Below are 22,308 nucleotides of genomic sequence, written 5' to 3'. Positions count from 1 at the left end.
TCTACTGGCCAGGCTTACAAGATGATGTCAGGAAGTATTGCAGAACATGCCATACGTGTCAGATCGTAGGGAAACCTAATCAGACAATTCACAAGGTTCCCTTACAACCTATCCCAGCATTTGAGGAGCCTTTCAGTAGAATTCTGATTGATTGTGTGGGACCATTGCCTAAAACTAAGTCAGGACACCAGTATTTGTTGACCATCATGTGTACTTCTACAAGATTTCCAGAGGCTGTCCCTTTAAGAAATATTAGGGCAAAAACTATTGGTGATGCATTGACTAAGTTTTTCACTGTTTTTGGATTACCCAATTGTCTTCAGTCAGATCAGGGTTCCAATTTTATGGCAAACGATTTTCAGGATCTCATGCGAGAGTTAGGAGTAAAACAGTTTAAGTCTAGCTCATACCATCCAGAATCACAGGGTGCCTTAGAAAGATTCCACCAAACACTGAAAACTATGCTAAGAGCATATTGTCAGGACCATCAAAGGGATTGGGATAAGGGTATTCCCTATGTACTTTTTGCAGCCAGAGAATCTGTACAGGAATCGTTAGGATTTAGTCCTTTCGAATTAGTGTTTGGCAGACAAGTGCGGGGTCCATTGAAATTACTGAAGGAGAAGTGGTTGGAAGAAAGAGAAAGAAACAAATCTATTACAGTATGTATCAGATTTGAAAGAACGAATGGTGAATGCTGGTGAGTTAGCAAAGACAAACTTACAAGACAGCCAGGTACGAATGAAAGAGTGGTACGATAGAAAAGCTATCAAGCGTGAGTTCAAGGCAGGTGAAAAGGTACTACTATTACTACCATTACAGGGTCAGCCACTACATGCAAAGTATTTTGGACCATATACTGTACTAGAAAAAGTCAGTGACACAAACTATGTGATAAGTACTCCAGACAGGAGAAAATCTAAAAGGTATTGTCACATTAACATGATCAAAAAGTATCATGAAAGAGAGCATGACAGCATACCGGTGTGCATGGTAAATGTCCAAGCAGATACTTGTACTAATACACAGGGGCAGGAAATACATTTCGAAGGGGCAGAAGTGCCTAAGACAAAACTAAACAATTCAGAAATACTGGACAATTTGAATGACAAGTTGCAGCATATGTCTGAATGTGAAAAACAAGAGCTGATAGACTTAATTCATGAGTTTGAACAGATATTTCCTGATACGCCATCACGCACTGATATGATAGAACATGATGTGGACGTCGGTGACGCTAGTCCAATTAAGCAACATGCTTACAGATGTAATCCACTCAAGCTAGAGCTATTGAGAAAAGAAATAGATTACATGCTAGAAAATGACATTATACAGCCTAGTTGTAGTCCATGGAGTTCCCCATGCATTCTCGTGCCTAAGAATGACGGAGGTGTACGTTTTTGTACCAATTTCAAGAAGGTCAATGCTTTATCTAAGACTGATTCTTACCCTTTGCCTGTTATAGATGACTGTGTAGATCGCATAGGGCATGCAAAGTATGTGACTAAGTTTGATCTTTTGAAAGGTTATTGGGGCATACCATTATCCTCTAGGGCAAAGCAAATATGTGCATTTTGTACACCAGAAGGCTTGTATGAATACAATGTCATGCCGTTTGGACTAAAGAACGCACCAGCAACATTCCAACGCTTGATCAACAAAGTCATTTATGATGTTGAACATTGTTACGCATACATCGATGACATCATCATTGCAACAGATTCATGGAGAGAACATATGCAAGTCATGCGACACCTCTTTGAGAAGTTGTCACGAGCTCAACTTACAATCAACTTGAGCAAGACAGACTTTGTTAAGGCAACGGTAACCTACCTGGGTCACGTGGTTGGACAAGGACAGGTAAAGCCAGTCCAGGCCAAAGTAAAGGCTATATTGGAATTTCCTGCTCCCAAGAACAGGAAACAGATCATGAGTTTCCTAGGAATAGCAGGCTACTACCGCAAATTTTGTAAGAATTTTGCACAGGTTGCAGCCCCATTAACAAGTCTCTTGAAGAAAAATGTACCATTCCAATGGAAGAATGAACATGAGGACGCTTTGCAGAATATCAAGAATATCCTGACAAATTCGCCAGTACTGATGACACCAGACTATCAGAAACAGTTCATACTTCATGTGGATGCATGTGATATTGGTACAGGTGCAGTCTTGCAACAGGAAGATGCACACGGGATTGAACACCCAATATGCTATTTTAGCAGGAAATTCGATCAACACCAACGGAATTATTCCACCATAGAGAAAGAAACTTTGGGACTGATACTGGCATTAGAACAGTTTGACATCTACGTGTCAACAACAAAGTGGCCGGTACTTGTATTCACGGATCATAATCCACTGGTGTTCGTGAATAAAATGAAGAACAAAAATCAGAGACTCATGAGATGGAGCATTGCTTTGGAAGCATTCAACTTGGAAATAAAACACATCAAAGGAACACAGAACGTCATCGCTGACGGCCTTTCAAGAGGTTTCATTTCATAGATAGACTATGTATACTGTGTACAAGAACGGTGATCATGGTAACACTTGTAATGCCGCTGAATGTGAACACATCAAATTTCACTATATGATCTGTATTTGATATTTGTATTTGATCTGTATTTTGCATTGTGAATATCATCATTATAACTAAGAAGTTTTCCATAATTTGTAATTATGAAAAACATTCTTTTTTGTAAGGGGGGGAGTGTTATGGGTGATGAAACATATTTTGCAAATATAATGTACAGGTTTAGATAGTGATGAGTATACTTGGTGTAATTAGTTTTAGCTTGGGGTGAGGGGCCTTCGCTTGAGCGAGAAATTGTTATGTAACTAGTGGTACAGCTTGGGGTTTGATGAATTCAGCTTAATTGAATGTGGCCAGCCAGCTTATAGGGAGAAGCTCGGTGATTCTGATCGAGTTGGGATGTTTCTTGAGGACGGGATTTTTGCCAGTTGTGGTTGTACCTACAATGTGAATTTTACAAACTTGCACCCATGTCGGGACTGTGTCAAATATGGAAACTAGGAAATCAAGGTGTACAGGAAGGATTTAAAAATGAGGTGACTATGCCATATTGCTTTGCCCATAATATATCTAAGTGTCAATTCCCTCTTCACTTTCCACATTTGTAAATTGGTAACCTGTATCAGCCTTTTGTTAGGATAGAATAAATAAATCTTCCTCAATTAGTCAGATTGTTGTGTGATCCATTTTCATTGTTACGGGTGAATTGGTGTCATATACCCCTTTATCATACCTTCACTCGTAACAATATTAACATACGAAAATATAATCAAATGCAAATTGACCCATAGTTATTGCTAAGAACAAGGGTTCGATTCTGACCAATATCAGCGCTCAAACGCACCTCTTGACAACTTTGCATCGAAAACAGCAAAATGCACGTGTTTGCACGTAAGGGTAAAATGCTCGTGCATGCATGGTATAAAATCACCCCACAGCACAGAGCAGATCGTTCTTCAGCAGAAAACCACTTAACAATGTCAAGGTTAGCTTCAGCAGAGCGAGAGAGGGCCATCAGAATGCTGCAAATGGGCGCTACAACCGGTCACGTTGCAAGAACCTTCAGTTGCTCCGTCGTGACCGTCAGGAACTTTCGTCGGCGTTACCAACAGACTGGTCAGACCTCAGACGGGCCCCAGACAGGCCCCAGACAGGCAGCCCCCGGGTGACAACTGCGCAGGAAGAGCGCCACCTGAGGACGTTACACCTTAGAAACCGCTTCCTGACGGTAACGTCATCAGCGTCAACAGCACTCGGTCACCCTGTGAGTCGAAGGATAGTGTCAAGGAGACTACGGGCCTATGGTATCAGGGCCTACCGACCGTACCGAGGGACGCAGCTGACAGGCAGACATGGTCGCTCGAGTTGTCCAGAACTTCTTTCACGCCAACAACGTCAACGTCCTGCCATGGCCTGCACGCTCTCCTGACATGTCGCCAATCGAGCACGTATGAGACCACCTTGATAGAGTTACACAACGGGGACAAAATCCACAAGTTACAGTACAGCAAATGACTCAAGCCCTTGTCGAGGAATGGAGGCGAATCCCAGCTGACGTCATCAGACGCCTCACAACTTCAGTCAGAAGAAGTGTGTTTGCATGTATTCTATCCAGAAGTTGACAAACTCGCTTTTAGAGACTTCTGTTCACGCTTTGCTGTTTTTCCCGAATGGACCCACTGATCGTGAATTCTCTAGTTTGACCCCATGTCCACCATAACCTGTTCAATAAGTTATCAGCCGTGTTAAAAATCGAACGTTTGTACTTAACACGAGCCTATGTCATTGCTTCACAAATTATGAATTGCAAATTTCGATATCTTGTTGTTGTTTTTAAGTGAGATCAAATTGAACGAGGAGAAAGTTTCTTTTGCCCGTCAGTATAGATTCAATCACGAAAGTTATGTTCTTAAATGTTTCTTTCACGACTTTGCAGAATCCAAGTCCCCGCCTAGACTGTCAGAGCAACGAGCTCGTGAGTGTGAAAACAAGTAGTCTCTGTCGACCTTTCGCCCCACAGTGGTTATGTGCCTCTTGTGGTCAGAGTCTGACGACCTATCGGCCAGCAGTGGTTATGTCTCTCTTGTGATCAGAGATTTTGTCAACCACTGCGCCTGTTGACCATAAGCTGCAGATATATGTCATATCTATATGTGGATACTTAAATGTCAACTGGATTAAAGTGTATTTATTAGCATGCATTAACTGTCTGTCCACCAACTTGATGTTGAGCATAGACTAAGGAATATACATACAACACCGATACTAAACATCAGATGCGTGCATGCATTTCTTCATGTTATTTCCTTATGGTTTCACAGAATCACAGTCCCCACCCAGAATGGATTTCTATCGAACAAGTAAGTCAATGCTGAATCAACTTTTACATCAGTGTTTAAGACGACCCTCCGAATGGTGTTTGGCTATTTTCTGTTTGTGCACATAAACGTATGTAAGACTTGAATGTATCTGCTAATATGCAAACTTGTCATTCGCTGTTCCTGCTTGCAGAGTCCAAGTCTCCACCAAGACTGAAAGAACAGCGAGCTGGTGAGTCAGCGCTCAAGTGATTTATACCTCGTTCTGTTTTGTGTTACCTCGCAATGACCTCCCAGTCAATAAGTAGCATTCTATATATTTAAATTACATTTGTGACGTCATTCCATTGTCTGTTCGCTTCATTACTTTTCAGGAATGGAGCGATGTGTACCAGTTTCAAAATAACACCTTCATTTCGTCACTTTGACATTTAATTTTGATAACAGAAATATTACCAATACTTTGAAAGTAATGTAAGTAGGGTAATATCCTCGTAGCTCTCCCGGACATTACCCTCTACACAGTGTGCAATACTGGAAGGGAAATTGTCGCGTTGCCGCCCTCTCAAAAACAAGATGAGGCAAAATTAACCAAAGCGCGACAATGCGACAACGCGACATTTCGACCATTTGTCGCATTGTCGCATGTCGCATTTTGAATAATAGTTTTCTGTTCCTCCAAAGGGCGACAGTGTGACAACACGACAATTTTCAAGGTCAAAATATGTCGCGTTGTCGCATTGTCGCCTCATCTAAGATGTGTAAAGGAAAGCCTAAAAATGCGCGACAACGCGACAGTGCGACAACCCGACAATTTCCCTTCCATATCCATAGTGTCAGCCTTCACCTTGTGTCAACCGAACCACAAATATGTGTTCAAATGTGTTCAACTGTATGTTCTAACGTCAGCAGCACAAAATGACTTCACTTAACACTGTCAACTGTTTAATTAAATTTCTAGGATATGAGATTGCACACTGCAATATATTCTTCTGTGATGTTTAATGGTATACCAATCTCTCTCACGTTCTATTGTTCATGGTCCACCTAACACCATGTTCATGTTCACATATTGTGTCTCCCATACATTATTTAATGTTCTATGATTTAATGTTCATGGTTTTACAGAATCCAAATCCCTGTCGAGACTCCCAGAAGACAGGGCCCGTGAGTATTGGTTACAAAGTCATGGATCAGGCTGAGGTGTGTCCTTTGGTTACGTGTAGCGCAGTCAGCCACACTGTACACTTACCAAAACACATGGAACAGTAACTGTTAGATCTGCAGACTCAGTATGCCTCGACTTGGAAGGTCAACGTGTTCTCTGTACACAAGACAAGGCTGCAGAGATTGTTCTGCCTGCTCTAGCGGAGAGATGACGGGGAAGGATGAACAACATCATTATCACAACTAGGGGTGGCGTTACGGTGTAGGGTGTAACACAGTTATATAGCATATGGCTGAAAGGACGTGCGAGGATGTGGCGTTACGGTGTAGGGTGTAACACAGTTATACAGCGTATGGCTGAAAGGACGTGCGAGGATGTAGCGTTACGGTGTAGGGTGTAACACAGTTATACAGCGTATGGCTGAAAGGACGTGCGAGGATGTGGCGTTACGGTGTAGGGTGTAACACAGTTATACAGCGTATGGCTGAAAGGACGTGCGAGGATGTAGCGTTACGGTGTAGGGTGTAACACAGTTATACAGCGTATGGCTGAAAGGACGTGCGAGGATGTGGCGTTACGGTGTAGGGTGTAACACAGTTATCATACATTTAACAACGTATGGCTGAAAGGACGTGCGAGGATGTGGCGTTACGGTGTAGGGTGTAACACCGTTATCAAACATTTTACAACGTATGGCTGAAAGGACGTGCGAGGATGTGGCGTTACGGTATAGGGTTTAACACAGTTATACAGCGTATGGCTGAAAGGACGTGCGAGGATGTGGCGTTACGGTGTAGGGTGTAACACAGTTATCATACATTTTACAACGTATGGCTGAAAGGACGTGCGAGGATGTGGCGTTACAGTGTGGGGTGTAACACACTTATCATACATTTTACAACGTATGGCTGAAAGGACGTGCGAGGATGTGGCGTTACGGTGTAGGGTGTAACACCGTTATCAAACATTTTACAACGTATGGCTGAAAGGACGTGCGAGGATGTGGCGTTACGGTGTAGGGTGTAACACAGTTTATATAGCGTATGGCTGGAAGGACGTGCGAGGATGTGGCGTTACGGTATAGGGTTAAACACAGTTATACAGCGTATGGCTGAAAGGACGTGCGAGGATGTGGCATTACGGTGTTGGGTGTAACACCGTTATCAAACATTTTACAGGGTATGGCTGAAAGGACGTGCGAGGAATTGGCGTTATGGTATAGGGTGTAACACCGTTATCAAACATTTTACAGCGTATGGCTGAAAGGACGTGCGAGGATGTGGCATGACGGTATAGGGTGTAACACACTTATCATACATTTTACAGCGTATGGCTGAAAGGACGTGCGAGGAATTGGCGTTATGGTATAGGGTGTAACACAGTTATGATACATTTTACAGCGTATGGCTGAAAGGACGTGCGAGGATGTGGCGTTACGGTGTAGGGTGTAACACACTTATCATACATTTTGAAGCGTATGGCTGAAAGGACGTGCGAGGAATTGGCGTTATGGTATAGGGTGTAACACAGTTATCATACATTTTACAGCGTATGGCTTCAAGGACGTGCGAGGAATTGGCGTTATGGTATAGGGTGTAACACACTTATCATACATTTTACAGGGTATGGCTGAAAGGACGTGCGAGGATGTGGCGTTATGGTATAGGGTGTAACACAGTTATACAGCGTATGGGTGAGAGGACGTGCGAGGATGTAGCGTTACGGTATAGGGTGTAAGACAGTTATACAGCGTATGGCTGAAAGGACGTGCGAGGATGTGGCGTTACGGTATAGGGTATCACACAGTTATACAGCGTATGGCTGAAAGGACGTGCGAGGATGTAGCGTTACGGTATAGGGTGTAAGACAGTTATACAGCGTATGGCTGAAAGGACGATGCAGTATGTAGCGTTACGGTGTAGGGTGTAAGACAGTTATACAGCGTATGGCTGAAAGGATACAACACTGGTGGTACTGTGGGTGATACAACACTGGTGGTACTGTGGGGTGATACAACACTGGTGGTACCCGCTTCTCTGTGGGATGATACAACACTGGTGGTACTGTGGGATGATACAACACTGGTGGTACTGTGGGGTGATACAACACTGGTGGTACTGTGGGATGATACAACACTGGTGGTGATACAACAATGTGGGTGTGGGGTGATACAACACTGGTGGTACTGTGGGGTGATACAACACTGGTGGTACTGTGGGGTGATACAACACTGGTGGTACTGTGGGTGATACAACACTGGTGGTACTGTGGGTGATACAACACTGGTGGTACTGTGTGATACAACACTGATGGTACTGATACAACACTGGTGGTACAACACCGGTGGTACTGTGGGCTGATACAACACTGGTGATACAACACTGGTGGTACCGTGGGGTGATACAACACTGGTGGTACTGTGGGATGATACAACACTGGTGGTACTGTGGGGTGATACAAACACTGGTGGTACTGTGGTATGATACAACTGGTGGTACTGGGGTGATACAACACTGGTGGTGGCACTGTGGGGTGATACAACACTGGTGGTACTGTGGATGATACAACACTGGTGGTACTGTGGGATGATACAACACTGGTGGTACTGTGGGGTGATACAACACTGGTGGTACTGTGGAGTGATACAACACTGGTGGTACTGTGGGGTGATACAACACTGGTGGTACTGTGGGTGATACAACACTGGTGGTACTGTGGGGTGATACAACACTGGTGGTACTGTGGGGTGATACAACACCGGTGGTACTGTGGGGTGATACAACACTGGTGGTACTGTGGGGTGATACAACACTGGTGGTACTGTGGGGTGATACAACACTGATGGTACTGTGGGGTGATACAACACTGGTGGTACTGTGGGGTGATACAACACTGGTGGTACTGTGGGGTGATACAACACTGGTGGTACTGTGGGGTGATACAACACTGGTGGTACTGTGGGATGATACAACACTGGTGGTACTGTGGGGTGATACAACACTGGTGGTACTGTGGGGTGATACAACACTGGTGGTACTGTGGGGTGATACAACACTGGTGGTACTGTGGGATGATACAACACCGGTGGTACTGTGGGATGATACAACACTGGTGGTACTGTGGGTGATACAACACTGGTGGTACTGTGGGGTGATACAACACTGGTGGTACTGTGGGGTGATACAACACTGGTGGTACTGTGGGATGATACAACACTGGTGGTACTGTGGGGTGATACAACACTGGTGGTACTGTGGGGTGATACAACACTGGTGGTACTGTGGGGTGATACAACACTGGTGGTGGTGGTACTGTGGGTGATACAACACTGGTGGTACTGTGGGGTGATACAACACTGGTGGTACTGTGGGGTGATAGAACACTGGTGGTACTGTGGGATGATACAACACCGTTGGTACTGTGGGGTGATACAACACTGGCTGTGGTGTGGGGTGACACAACACTGATGGTACTGTGGGGTGATACAATACTGATGGTACTGTGGGGTGATACAACACTGGCTGTGGTGTGGAATGATACAACACTGATGGTACTGTGGGGTGATACAACACTGGTGGTACTGTGGGATGATACAATACTGGTGGTACTGTGTGGTGATACAATACTGGTGGTACTGTGTGGTGATACAACACTGGTGGTAACAGTGCTAGGTCTATGTGGTTCTGTCTGTATACAACACTGGTGGTGAAGGCAAATGTTTGCTATATTTTCCTGTGTTTTCTATCACAGAATAAGTTTTTGATATTACAAACTCTAATTAATGATATTATTAAAATAATAATTGTCGATTTCATAAAGTATTTATTGATGCCAAATTTAAGTTTTTGATACTCAAACCGTGTCTTATTCCCATTTTTTACACATATTGCTCCTTGTTTTGGTTTTTTAAAACATTCCCTAACTCACTCAAATGGCGGCAATTTGTAATAATATTGTGCAGGACATGGTTTCTGTGACGCTCGCTGCCATGAATAGCGAGAGGAACCATATAGCACCTTAACCCCTGCCACAGCTACAGGTCATGCAGTCCTGTTTGGGGTGACAGCAGGGTACAGTGGTTGTCAGGCCACGTCATAAGTTGTGACTGACAGCTGTATAATGTACATACCCGGGTATCCATCGATCAGTGTAGGAGATAGGCGTGGTTCTGTTGTCGAGCACATTAAACACTGGACGACTGCAGACTTTCTGTCTGGTTCATGTGTAGTGTAACCCGGCGGCCAATACAGAGGCGGAAGTAAGGTCAAAAGAAATTTTAGATAAGGAATCGAATTTTGTTAGTTAAAAACACGCGCACAAATACATACATACACGCACGCACACAGATTAAAGTATACACACCAAATTAATTGTCTGTCTGTTTGCCGTTGAGGACTTTGTGTCACCTGGCGCTACAGAGTCTACCATTGCAATGATTCGGCTAGCCTGGTTCCCTGGTAACACTGCGCTGCCGCTCTTCGGTCGCTGCTACATTTCTTCAGCATACTAACAGACAAGTATGTGCCAAGGATCTCGTCACCTGGCCGCGCTGTGGGGACGTTCTTTCTTTGCTATTGGACAATATACACTACACCGTGGATTCAAGTCTTTTGCTATGATTCCTCTAAGAGCATTTGCCCTATGTATGTTTGTATATCGGAAACAAGTACGCGTATTTTCCTGGACCGACACGACCAAAGCATGACGAAATGTTCGTTCTCTCAGGAGTACTGCAGTACGCGTGTATTTACACGTCTATCACGAGATGGGGCGAGATGTTCCATTGTGGCAGCAGAGACAATATACATGGAATGACTTATTGTGTGCTATCTGGTGGCAGTGAGGTAGAAATATGTATGTATTTGGTCATCTTGTGATCTTTTGCTATTTCTTCCTGAACTGGTCGAAAGTAGGGTTTAATATGTTTATGTTCTACAAATATACTCATGCCAATAATTGTTGTCACACCCTTCAATTTTTTTAATTGGAGAGGGGGTGTGGGGTGTGTGTGGGGTTAGGGTGGGGAGGGGAGGGGGGTGACAACCATTATTGGCATGAGTATATAATGTTTTACACGAAATGGTTGACGTTTCGGAGATGATGATGTTTACCTGTAAATATAAACACGATGGTAAAATTTGTTGTCCCTATGTATTTCCAATCTGGTGTGGTCTATTCTAAATTTCATATACATTAATTCACTCAGTTAAACTTTGCATAGCTATGTGGCAGAAATCAACATATCCTATTGTGTAGGAAGTTGTTTTCATGTCTCTTTGTTGTTTAACGTGGCACTCAGCCATATTCCAGCTATATTCCAGCGGTCTGTTCATAATCGAGCCTGGACCAGACAATCCAATGATACACAGCATGAGCATCGATACGATGACATGTGTCAACCAAGTCAGCGAACCTGACCACCCGATCCTGTTAGTCGCCTCTTACGTTGTTGAAGATGAATTCTAACATGGCCCTTCACGGGTCGAAGTTGTTCTTAAGAAACGATATTAGATAATGATTTGAACTGATTCATGTGTATTAGTAACATGCCATTAGGTACCCGGTTCCCCAATAATTTATCCCCATGGTTGTGGAACACATCTTCCCGTGTATAATCACAACCGTCATGAAGTATTACGCTGCATTTTATGTGTTCATGAGCATAGAGACAAACTGATTGAAACGACATAGGATAAGTTCATAAAATAGTTTTGTTTAATTGGCACATTGTTTGAGTAAGGCATGTCTGTTTAACACTATATGTCTATACATTTCTCTCAATTCGTCTGTTTCATTTTCTAGCAATATTTGTTTTGTGCGTGATTCGCGGAAGTCACTGACAATCTTGTTGACAAGTAACATAAACATTTACTGTACTATGTCTTGAAGAGATAATTCATATTTTTCATGAACTTCGGAGTGAATTTTTGACATTGGAAAATTGATATCTCGCATCAACATTTCCTTTTTAGTATAAATAACTTATTTGGTGATTTCTAAAAAAAATACATAGGTTTTACCTCTGACATCAATGAACACAGCTGTTGATGAATTATTGATGACATAACATCTGGAATAAATAGTTAAATGGCGGCTGATGGTGTAATCTGTTCAAAACTGAGTGTGGAAATCAGGTCTGCGGGTCAGGGATTCTACACGTTGTCTTAGGTTTAGCTGTTGTGAGATGAGAGACAGTGAGACAGCGAAGGGTGATGAATATTTAGATTGGCGGTAAATTCTTGGGTCCCAACACATACTAGTAGTACATATAGTACGCTAAATACAAAATTGCTTCAACGTAGCGACCCGCGAAAACACACACTACTGCTTGCCTCGTACACGTCATAGTGACGTCATGTAGCTGTAGGGAAGCGTCGCGCAGTCCCAACACGCCGGGGTTTCTCAGCTCAAGGACGGACGTATGTCGTGTGTGGATCGTGTGGCGGTGAGTACCGTGGCTAGGTCGTCACTGTGTATTGTGTGCCATGTTTCGGGCATAGTAAATAGATTCATTAGCATGCATATTTCAGTGAAACTTGTTTTCTTGAACACATCTCATTCAATATAACATCGTAAATGAAAAAAACCCCACGGTCTCATACATTTGCTTAATTTGGATTGGAAGACGTGATTATACATGACCGAAATGACGGTGTCTCACTGACAGAGGCTCCTGAGGTAAAGTTATCCTTAATTAAGTATGTGAATATTTTTGTTGCAAATACAAATGTACCGTTTTTCAAGTCAACAATGCATCAGAATTAAAATGCTTACTACTTATTTCAGTGAAAAACATATTTCCATGATTATGTGCAGCGTCGTCTGTTGCCTTTAAAAGTGACGGGTGTACTGTCTAGTCTGTGCAAAAATAACTGAAAAATATGTGTGGGGTCTACACATCAACATTTGAACGTCGTGCTCACTGTTGTCACTTTACTCCTGTGTGCAGTTGTAACAACTTCCTCTCAGATAAACTGGGGACAGCCATAGTAGCCATAGTAACATACCCAGGATAGCTCATGGAACAATCTCGGGGGAATTACAGATAACAGATGCTCCGTTTAGATGAACACCAAAGTGAATTTTCGCAGTCGTATTAAATGTATAAAGTATTGTTTTAAATGTAAACATTACGTGAACCGTTCTCATCTGAACTGTCAAATAACACTGAAGTCAGTGGCAGACCGGCCTATGTGCAGCACATACAGACCCGTGCAAAAAGTATTCGGACACTTGACGTAATTTCCACAGACTTACATGTTATTTCCGTGTAGCTTAAATCATTTTCATGAAGTGAGTTTAGGATGGGTTTTTGTAAAATTTGACAGGCAAATTTGAAATCATCTCTGTTCTGCGCACATAAGTTCAGTTCCGACCATTTTAACTAATGACATCACATAATCAACTAACGTTTGGTTCCACAATGCACAATCCCATAGGCCGCCATGTTAAAGGAGTTCACGGCACACATGTTGATTAAGTTGCTGCCATTCGATAAATAAGCAACGGAAAATTAACAAAATTATGTGGTTGTAGGTGAGATAATTCCTCACAAATGTGCAAAATTTGACTTGGATCTTACGAAAATTAAATTCATGAAAATTATTAATGCCGCACTAAATGAACATGTGGAAGTCTATGGAATTATGTCAAGTGTCCAAATACTTTTTGTTATGTTATGTGATGTTATGAAAAGTTGTAATGATGGTTGCATCACGGCTGTCTATAAACCAAAACTAAGCCCGCACAATCCGGTGTCAGACCATCATGATTTACACAAAAATGTCTGAAAATACGTATAACACTGTGTTAAATGTAAAATTGACAGATCACAATGTTGATCCCTTGAACATAACTTTCTGCTTAAAATTACTTAAATATCTGTCCATTTTGTTAATGACAGTATATTGAGTATAATGATATTTGCAAATTGAGACATAATGTTTCTACATCGTTACAAAATTTATATCTAACATCCAGTCACAGTCGTAAAACATGATCCGACTTGACACTGTAGAAAGGGAACATGGGAGGTTTGAGTAACTAGTCTACACAGCACAGTATATCAAACACTGTATCACACCTGCACAGTTACCCTCCCCACCACCCTCCACACCACCACCCACCACGTACCACACACACCCACCACGTACACACCACCCACCACGAGCCACCACCCACCACGTACACACCACCCACCACGTACACACCACCCACCCACTATGAAGCATACAAATGGGGTTATGGCAAATTGTCTCTGTGGCGGAATACATATCTAAATTTACAACTGGGAATTTAAAATAACATCCTGATCAGTGTTAGTGATGACACGAAGCCAGAGAAATGCCAGAAGTTATGGTTCACGTTGATGTGTTTACTGTTCCTGTCCTTGTCTCATTGTCAACGTTTTGTCCACAGACTCCAGACCCCCAAGTCTGCCTTGAGGGAGAGAATGCAGAACTCAGGGAGGACAAGCGGAAAACCCAGACGAGGTGACACATCTCAGATAACATGGCAGTCAAAACTCTGTAGATTCTAGCAGCTCTTAGATTCCATTTGCTAGTCCAACTCGTGTTTTGTACAAATGGTGTGTTCAGGTGTGGATCTACTAAGTTCACAGTTAACTAGTAACAAGGTCAACATATAGGTGTAAACCGTTCATTAACACTGTAGAATGTATATGATGCCCAGCATGTGTACAGAGTCTACCTATTCTGTCTCACAGTCCCTAGATGAAGCAAGTCTAGTTTTCCCCAGGTTCTGATCATGAATCTCTGGTCTCCCTGGGTATCCTTTTCAATTTAAATGGGTTTATTTGTTACAATCAAAATCATATATATATATATATTAAGCGTTAGTCTAAAAGTTGACCCTGTGTTGCAGCTACACCGACCCCATCACAACGAGCTGCCCCGGGAGAGTTCGACCTCGACGCTGCCTGCTGGTCGGGGAACATGGCCGAGGTGAAACGTCTCCTGTCCAAGGATCAGTCCGACATCAACCGTGAAGAGAGGGACTGTGGGGCATGTCACCGGTGTTGATGGCTGCGTTTGAGGGACAGAGATTTGGTGGAGCTGCTTGTGAGTCAAGGTGCTGATGTGTCACTGGTGGACGATCACGGTAACAACATCCTTCACTGCGCCTGTGAGGGAGGAGACAGGAAGACAGTGGAGTTTGTCCTGTCTCTGGACGGGGTGGACATCAACAGTAGAGGAGAGGAGGAGCAGGACACCGGTGATGTCGGCAGCACGGTTGGGGACACAGGGATGTGGTGGAGCTCCTTGTGAGTCGAGGTGCTGATGTGTCACTGGTGGACGATGTCGGTAACAACATCCTTCACTACGCCTGTGAGGAGGAGACAGGGAGACAGTGGAGTTTGTCCTGTCTCTGGACGGGGTGGACATCAACAGTAGAGGAGTGGGGAGCAGCACACCGGTGATGGTGGCAGCAGTGTGGGGACACAGGGATGTGGTGGAGCTCCTTGTGAGTCGAGGTGCTGATGTGTCACTGGTGGACGATGACGGTGACAACATCCTTCACTACGCCTGTCTGAGGAGGAGACAGGAAGACAGTGGAGTTTGTCCTGTCTCTGGACGGGGTGGACATCAACAGTAGAGGAGTGGGGAGCAGCACACCGGTGATGGCGGCAGCACTGGGGACACAGGGATGTGGTGGAGCTCCTTGTGAGTCGAGGTGCTGATGTGTCACTGGTGGACGATGACGGTGACAACATCCTTCACTACGCCTGTTATGGGAGGAGACAGGGAGACAGTGGAGTTTGTCCTGTCTCTGGACGGGGTGGACATCAACGTCAGGAACAACGACGGGGAGACAGCGGCCGACGTGGCGAGAGACTGTGGACATCGTCAACTGTCGGATCTCCTGGTGTCACGTGGTACACAGTGAAGTGAATGTAGTGTTGATGTAGACAGTGATGGAGGGCATGTCGTTACTGACACTGACGTTGTGCATGCCGTTCACGTCGTCGCGTTGTTTATAATTCAGTATGAAGGTGAGAATATTTGTTGTGTTTGAGGAGAAATAAAACTTGTTGAGAACATTTTCAGACATTTTGTTGTTTATGGAACTTTACAGAATCAGGTAAGGATATTGTTGACTGTAAATATTGATGATATGTCGTCGGTACATGAACCCCGCATCTCGTAATGTAGTTCTGTTTTAATTATGTGTCATAATTTCCTCAGTAATCGTGAAACAGACAACAACAAACTGTTTGTTTACATCTCGCTGCACTCTGTGACCTCAGACTCAGCCGAGGTGGCGCCAAATGTACAGTGACGTCACATTGCTGATGACGTCACGGTCTGTGCAAAGTACTATATGCAGGCTTCATGACAAAAACAGTTAAAATATATTTCTGATCGGCGATCGATATTACTTTTGGGCCAGTATTCGTGATATACCATTCAGAAAAAGTAGGGGATATTGGATTTACAAGATTGATAAAATGCAAATGATGAAGCCAAGGAGGAAACTGATGATGAAGATAAATTAAGGGAAAATGTGACAATATATTCCATTCCTTTGAAATGCTTCATAAGTATGGACATATATTACGTTTTCTCATATACATTGGCATTGGCTAGTCAGAGTTGCCACAGGTCGGGGAAAAGTCGGAAGAAATTATTTATTCAAGATCAGGGAAAAGTCAGGGAATTTTGTAACCAGTCAGTGAAAATTGAATTTTTGGAAAATAAGTCAGGGAAAATTGCCTTTGGTCAGTGAAAACTAGTTCTTTTCAGACTTCACAGAGGCAACGATTGTATGATTTTGAGTTCCATGTCTGTATTAAATGGGGTTTTTTTCGTAAAGAGATTGGTATTATTGACTTTAATCTACTTGTTTTGGCAGTGTCCTTATAGACATATTTTGCTGAACTCGTTATATTTGGGTGTGACTCATATACTGTCACAGATACTGTTTTTGACCTCTTAATATCAATGGCTATAATCTTTGTGTATACATGTTGGTGCCAAGGGGTAACACTGACTGACTGACTGAGTTTGGTTTTACGCCGCTTTTAGCAATATTCCAGCAACATCACGGCGGGGGACACCAGAAATGGGCTTCACACATTGTGTCCATGTGGGGATTCGAACCAGGGTCTTCGGCGTGACGAGCCAATGCTTTAACCATTAGGCTACCCCACCGCCCCTTCAATCAAGGGGTAACACCACACATTGATGGTTTTAAGATAGTGTGAGAACAGAGGTATTCTATTGAGAAAATTAGTTTCTCGAGCAGAAATAAACTCAATGAATTTTACACAAAGTTCGCTCAATCTATCATCCACTTTTCAATTAATCCAGCCGAAGCATAAGTGAAAAGCAGACGCAGTGAAAAGCTAGCAGTTTTCTTTATACTCACAACAGTATCAGCATGAATGTGAGTGTGAAGGAGTTTGTTTTTTTAAGAAAATGTCAGAATTTCTACCAGTAAGATTTCATACTGTACAAATGAGCGTCACCCTTTGCCTGGAGGTGATCCTCAATCTTGTAACAGGGACTTTCTGACAATAAAAACATTGTAATTAAAATAAATCAAAACTCTTACGTCAGAGTTTGTCAGAGGTAATCTGTGTCATACACTTCATCTTGATGTTAGATGGGTCTTTGTTTAATTACATCTGATTACTTTGTCCTAAGATTTCACTTTGTCTTAAGTAAAATGGATGGAAAGCTTCGGCTGTAGGGGAGGTTGGTGGAAAGCTCGGCTGTAGGGGAGGTTGGAGGCCGAAATTTTATTTGTTTTCTTCTAATTTTGATCAGTGAAAAATTAAACTGGTCATGGAAAAGTCAGGGAATTTGAACTTTCGTCATCTGTGGCAACCCTGCTAGTGATATGGTCGCAAAATGGAATATCCCCTACTTTTTTTAATGGTATTAGTATATATGAAATTCAGTGTACACTATCATTCAAAATACATGCTTGGTGGTAGGACATTTTGCCATATTTATGTTCTTACTTTTAAATAGAATAGATTTTACATGTTGGACGAACATAAACTTAAACATAACATAAACATGAACATAATTATCTATATTCCCTAAAGTAATCACAACACAAAGTTAATGGTATTCTGACATAGATTGCTGGAGTTTCGAATGGTGTGTGTGTGTGTGTGTGTGTGTGTGTGTGTGTGTGTGTGTGTGTGTGTGTGTGTGTGTGTGTGTGTGTGTGTGTGTGTGCGTCATTCCACCTGCCTGGTTCAGCTGGTGATCCGTGACATGATGTCCGACACTGAGTAAGTGACACCACCGGCTTTCAGGAAGCTTACTAAAATACGGTTCTAACGAGAGCTCTGATTTCAGTATCCTGTATGCAGAAACTTTGCTGGAGACAGCTGGTTTGTATCCACGGTTTTCTGTCCACTAATTGTCCATCATGATCGCCCGTTTCGACAAATGCACTCAATACTAAAGTAACAAAACTGCTGAAAACATCAACTTACCTTCTGCACAAAACTTCCCGTGGCGCTGAGCTCATGAACGCACGCTAATTTTCCTCGCTCTCGATACATCCAGAAATTAAGCAAATATGTCCACCACAAGAAGAGGGAATAGGGGTAAGAATCACTCTGAAGGTATTTCAAACCCTCGATCGGGCACACAAGAGGCCGAAATTCAGCAGCCGTCAAGATCAGACCCAAATACTTCACCCGACATGATGAACACACCGGGTAGACAGGCAGCCATTGCTCATGACGACTCCGAGAGATCAGACCTGAAACAGTTCATCGCCCTCGCCTTGAAAGAACAAACTACTGAAATAGTAAGTAGAATGGACACAATGGGAAACGAAATTAAAGAGCTACACGGAAAAACAGATGATATTTTAGCCTCAGTTCAATTCAACGCAGAACAAATAGAATCGAACACAAGCGAAATAAACAAACTGAAGTTGGATATGAAAGAAATGAAGGCGGACTTCGAAAAGAAGCTTTTAATTCAGGAACTATATATTCCCGCAAGAACAATTTATTGATATACGGTGTGCCAGACGATAATGATTCCGAGTTGGCACCTAGAGAGACCTTCAGTGCGATAGGGGTTAAAAATGCAGCTGAGATGTTGTTTGTCAATGTGCATAGGTTACCTCGTAAGAGCACGGATCCTGTGAGTTTCAGAGCATCGATGCCAAAGCCTATTGTAGTAAAGTTTGTAAAGGTAGGGGACAGGCAAACTGTGTTTAATGCTGCACTGAGGAACTTTACTTCACTAAAAGAGAAGAAAGTCACTATCCGTACGGATCTGCCAGTGCTTCTAAAAAAAAACAGAGAGGTCGACTTGCTAATCGCGCCTTCGAACTGAGAAAGAAATACAAGGTGCAAACTAGGATCCTCGAAAAGGGAATTGAGCTGTCTCTTCAAGTGAGAAAGAACCCCCCAACAACAGTGGAGAACAGTAGACATTGATGAGACACCCTAGGTCACTCAATTTCACTTGGCTTGTGACAATTCCCCTTTCGTTTCTTTTCCCGTTGACTATAATAAGAATGGACATGAGTTTTGTGTATCCCAAATGTGCAACGACTTTGAACATTCACAAAATATGATTATAGCAGTGATCATATTATATTCACAGTGGACTTTGTTTACAAAATATTGACACGTGCTTTGCTATTTTTAGAATTCATTCACTCCGAGGCTATAAACCGGATGTTTTGATGTTTGCCATGAGTGACATGTGCGATATTGATGTATGTCTCTTTTGTTTTACATGAGATGAGTATGTTGAAATATATCAGCAGGTACGTATTGAGAATGCCACTGTTATTTTGCAGATGTGTATTTGCATTGCAAAGACTTTGACTGAGTGTAAACTTTTTTCATTGAAGCCTTCTAGCTTGTTCTACCGTCAGTACCGAGGACCGTGTTTTTACTGTATAACGCGCATCTCCACCACGAGTGATATGGATTGCCAGTAGACATCCATTTTCCACATTTGGGACGATTTATCTATATCTGGAGTATTCGGTCAAAGGGCATGCCCCGGTTTTTCTTTTGTTTTATATTTTTCATGTTTGTTTTTTTATTTATTTCATTTCCTCAGTTGTTGACTAAAACTTGTTCCCATCAGGTTCAAATTACGTTGTTCTTCAAATTTTCCAAGGTACTGAATGTATATCACGGCTCATATTATATTCATTCTCAATTCAATTGTTTTAATTTCAGCTTGAGTGATAACAAAAGCCAATTAACTTCTACAAATGTATACTTTGAGCATACTCTCATTTTAGAAAATCAACCAAAACACTGCCTTGCCATCCCAGTTTATACTTTGATTTACTTCATGTCTAATTATATACTTGTCTGAGATGTCTACAGATAATATCAAAAAGATAACAATGATTTCAGCAAACTGTAGAGGACTAGGTGATAAAAACAAGAGAAGGGAAGTTATGAATTTTTATAGGAAAAAGTGTTACTCAATTATCTGTTTACAAGATATCCATTTAGCCAATGATGACATCAATATTATGAGAAATGAATGGGGACTTCAAAGTGCCATAGCACCTTTTAGATCTAACGCCAGGGGAGTGGCAATACTCTTTAATAATGATGTAGATCTTACTATCCACAGAACCATCAAAGATGAAAATGGCAATTTCATTATTGTAGACATTACTGTTGAAGACAAAAGATTTCCATTAACAAACTTATATGGTCCAAACAATGACGATCCTAACTTCTATATCAAGCTATTTGAAAATATACTTTCTCTTGACAATGATTCATTAGTAATTGTTAGAGATTGGACCCTTCACTTGATTTAGAAAATTACAGACATTTAAATAATCCTAAATCAAGGGATATTGTCATAGAAAACTTGCAAAATCATGACCTTTTTGATGTATGGAGGGAATTGAACACAAATACTAGAAAATATACATGGTGGAAAAAGAATCCAAGGAAACAAGCTAGACTTGATTTTTTCCTGATTTCTCATGATATGTTTGATATAACTTTGGATTCTGCTATTTTACCAGGTTATAAAACCGACCATTCAGCTATATCATTAACCCTCTCAAACACTGTTAATCAGAATAGAGGCAAGGGCTATTGGAAATTTAATACGTCGTTATTGCTTCATCCCGAATACAGTAATTTGGTTAAAGAAACAATTGAAGAATATTCTGAAAATGATACATCTGAGATTAACAATATTGATCAGAACTGCGATAAGGTTAAACTTAAAATAAGTGATAGTTTATTCATGGAAACTTTTCTTATGAAAGTTAGAGGCAAATCCATCTCTTTTGCATCGTTTTTGAAAAAGCAAAAAAATAATAGGACTACTGAATTGGAAATGAAAATAAGAGACTGTGAAGACAGTATCAGGAAAGATTTCCAAAATATAGATGAGGCCATGCTGTCAGAACTTTCTAAACATAAGATGGAACTAGAACAAATAAAGGAAGAAGAAGTAAAAAGTATTCAGATTAGAAATAGAATTTTGTGGTATGAAGAAGGAGAAAAACCAACCAAATACTTTTGTAATCTAGAAAAAAGAACTTTTGTCATCAAATCTATAAATAAAATTGTTACTGACAATAATGAGGAGATTACTGATAGCATCTCTATCTTAAAGCAACTGAGAACTTTTTATAAGACTCTCTATTCAGCAAACAGCAACTTGGAAGAAAATGTTAATTTACAGAATGTTGAAACACCTACACTGAATGATGAATTAAAAGAAGAACTCGAAAAAGATATTGATATGGATGAAATCACCTTTGCAGTGAAAAATATGAAAAACAATAAAAGCCCTGGTATTGATGGATTCCCTGTTGATTTCTTTAAATTTTTCTGGAATTGCCTTAAAACATGGATTTTCCGATTTGTTAATGATGTTTCTGTTAAGAATGAATTATCTTTGACAATGAAGAGAGGGGTTATAACATGCATACCCAAAGCAAATAAAGATAGAACTCAATTAAAAAATTGGAGACCAATCACTCTTTTAAATGCCCTGTATAAAATACTTAGTGCATGTATAACAAACCGTGTAAAAAAGACTTTAGATTTACTTATACATGAAAACCAAACAGGTTTTATTCCAGGTAGAACTATTAGTGAAAATACAAGATTATTATATGACATCATGTTTGAAACGAAAAAAAGAAATATGCCAGGATTACTTATTCTAATTGATTTTGAAAAAGCTTTTGACACAGTTTCAAAAGATTTCATCAATTCAGTCCTTAAGAAGTTTGGATTTGGTCCACAAATAATACGCTGGATTTATCTACTAACATATCACACAACT

At 41.6% G+C, this 22,308-nt stretch overlaps 1 protein-coding gene across 2 annotated transcripts in view; it reads left to right on the top strand.

Moving 5' to 3' along the window:
• The window catches only part of LOC124286658 (BUD13 homolog), a 37,585-nt gene extending 21,962 nt beyond the window's left edge, over positions 1-15,623 (top strand). The window contains exons 5-10 of one of the 2 annotated variants that reach the window (XM_046723061.1): positions 4,470-4,508; positions 4,855-4,893; positions 5,045-5,083; positions 5,980-6,018; positions 14,438-14,511; positions 14,903-15,023. In XM_046723061.1, coding sequence (XP_046579017.1) covers positions 4,470-4,508; positions 4,855-4,893; positions 5,045-5,083; positions 5,980-6,018; positions 14,438-14,463 — 182 coding nt within the window. In that variant the 3' untranslated portion in view covers positions 14,464-14,511; positions 14,903-15,023. Of the gene's footprint in view, positions 1-4,469; positions 4,509-4,854; positions 4,894-5,044; positions 5,084-5,979; positions 6,019-14,437; positions 14,512-14,902 lie in introns of both variants that reach the window. The other variant, XM_046723060.1, reaches the window with a different exon arrangement.
• The last annotated feature ends 6,685 nt before the right edge of the window (positions 15,624-22,308 follow it).

The sequence above is a fragment of the Haliotis rubra genome, unplaced genomic scaffold (genome assembly GCF_003918875.1).
Source record: "Haliotis rubra isolate DU_JTF1 unplaced genomic scaffold, ASM391887v1 Scf39, whole genome shotgun sequence".
In the NCBI taxonomy this organism is placed as follows: domain Eukaryota; kingdom Metazoa; phylum Mollusca; class Gastropoda; order Lepetellida; family Haliotidae; genus Haliotis; species Haliotis rubra.
Note: the sequence above shows the minus strand (reverse complement) of the source record. Positions and strands in the feature narration are given on the sequence as shown.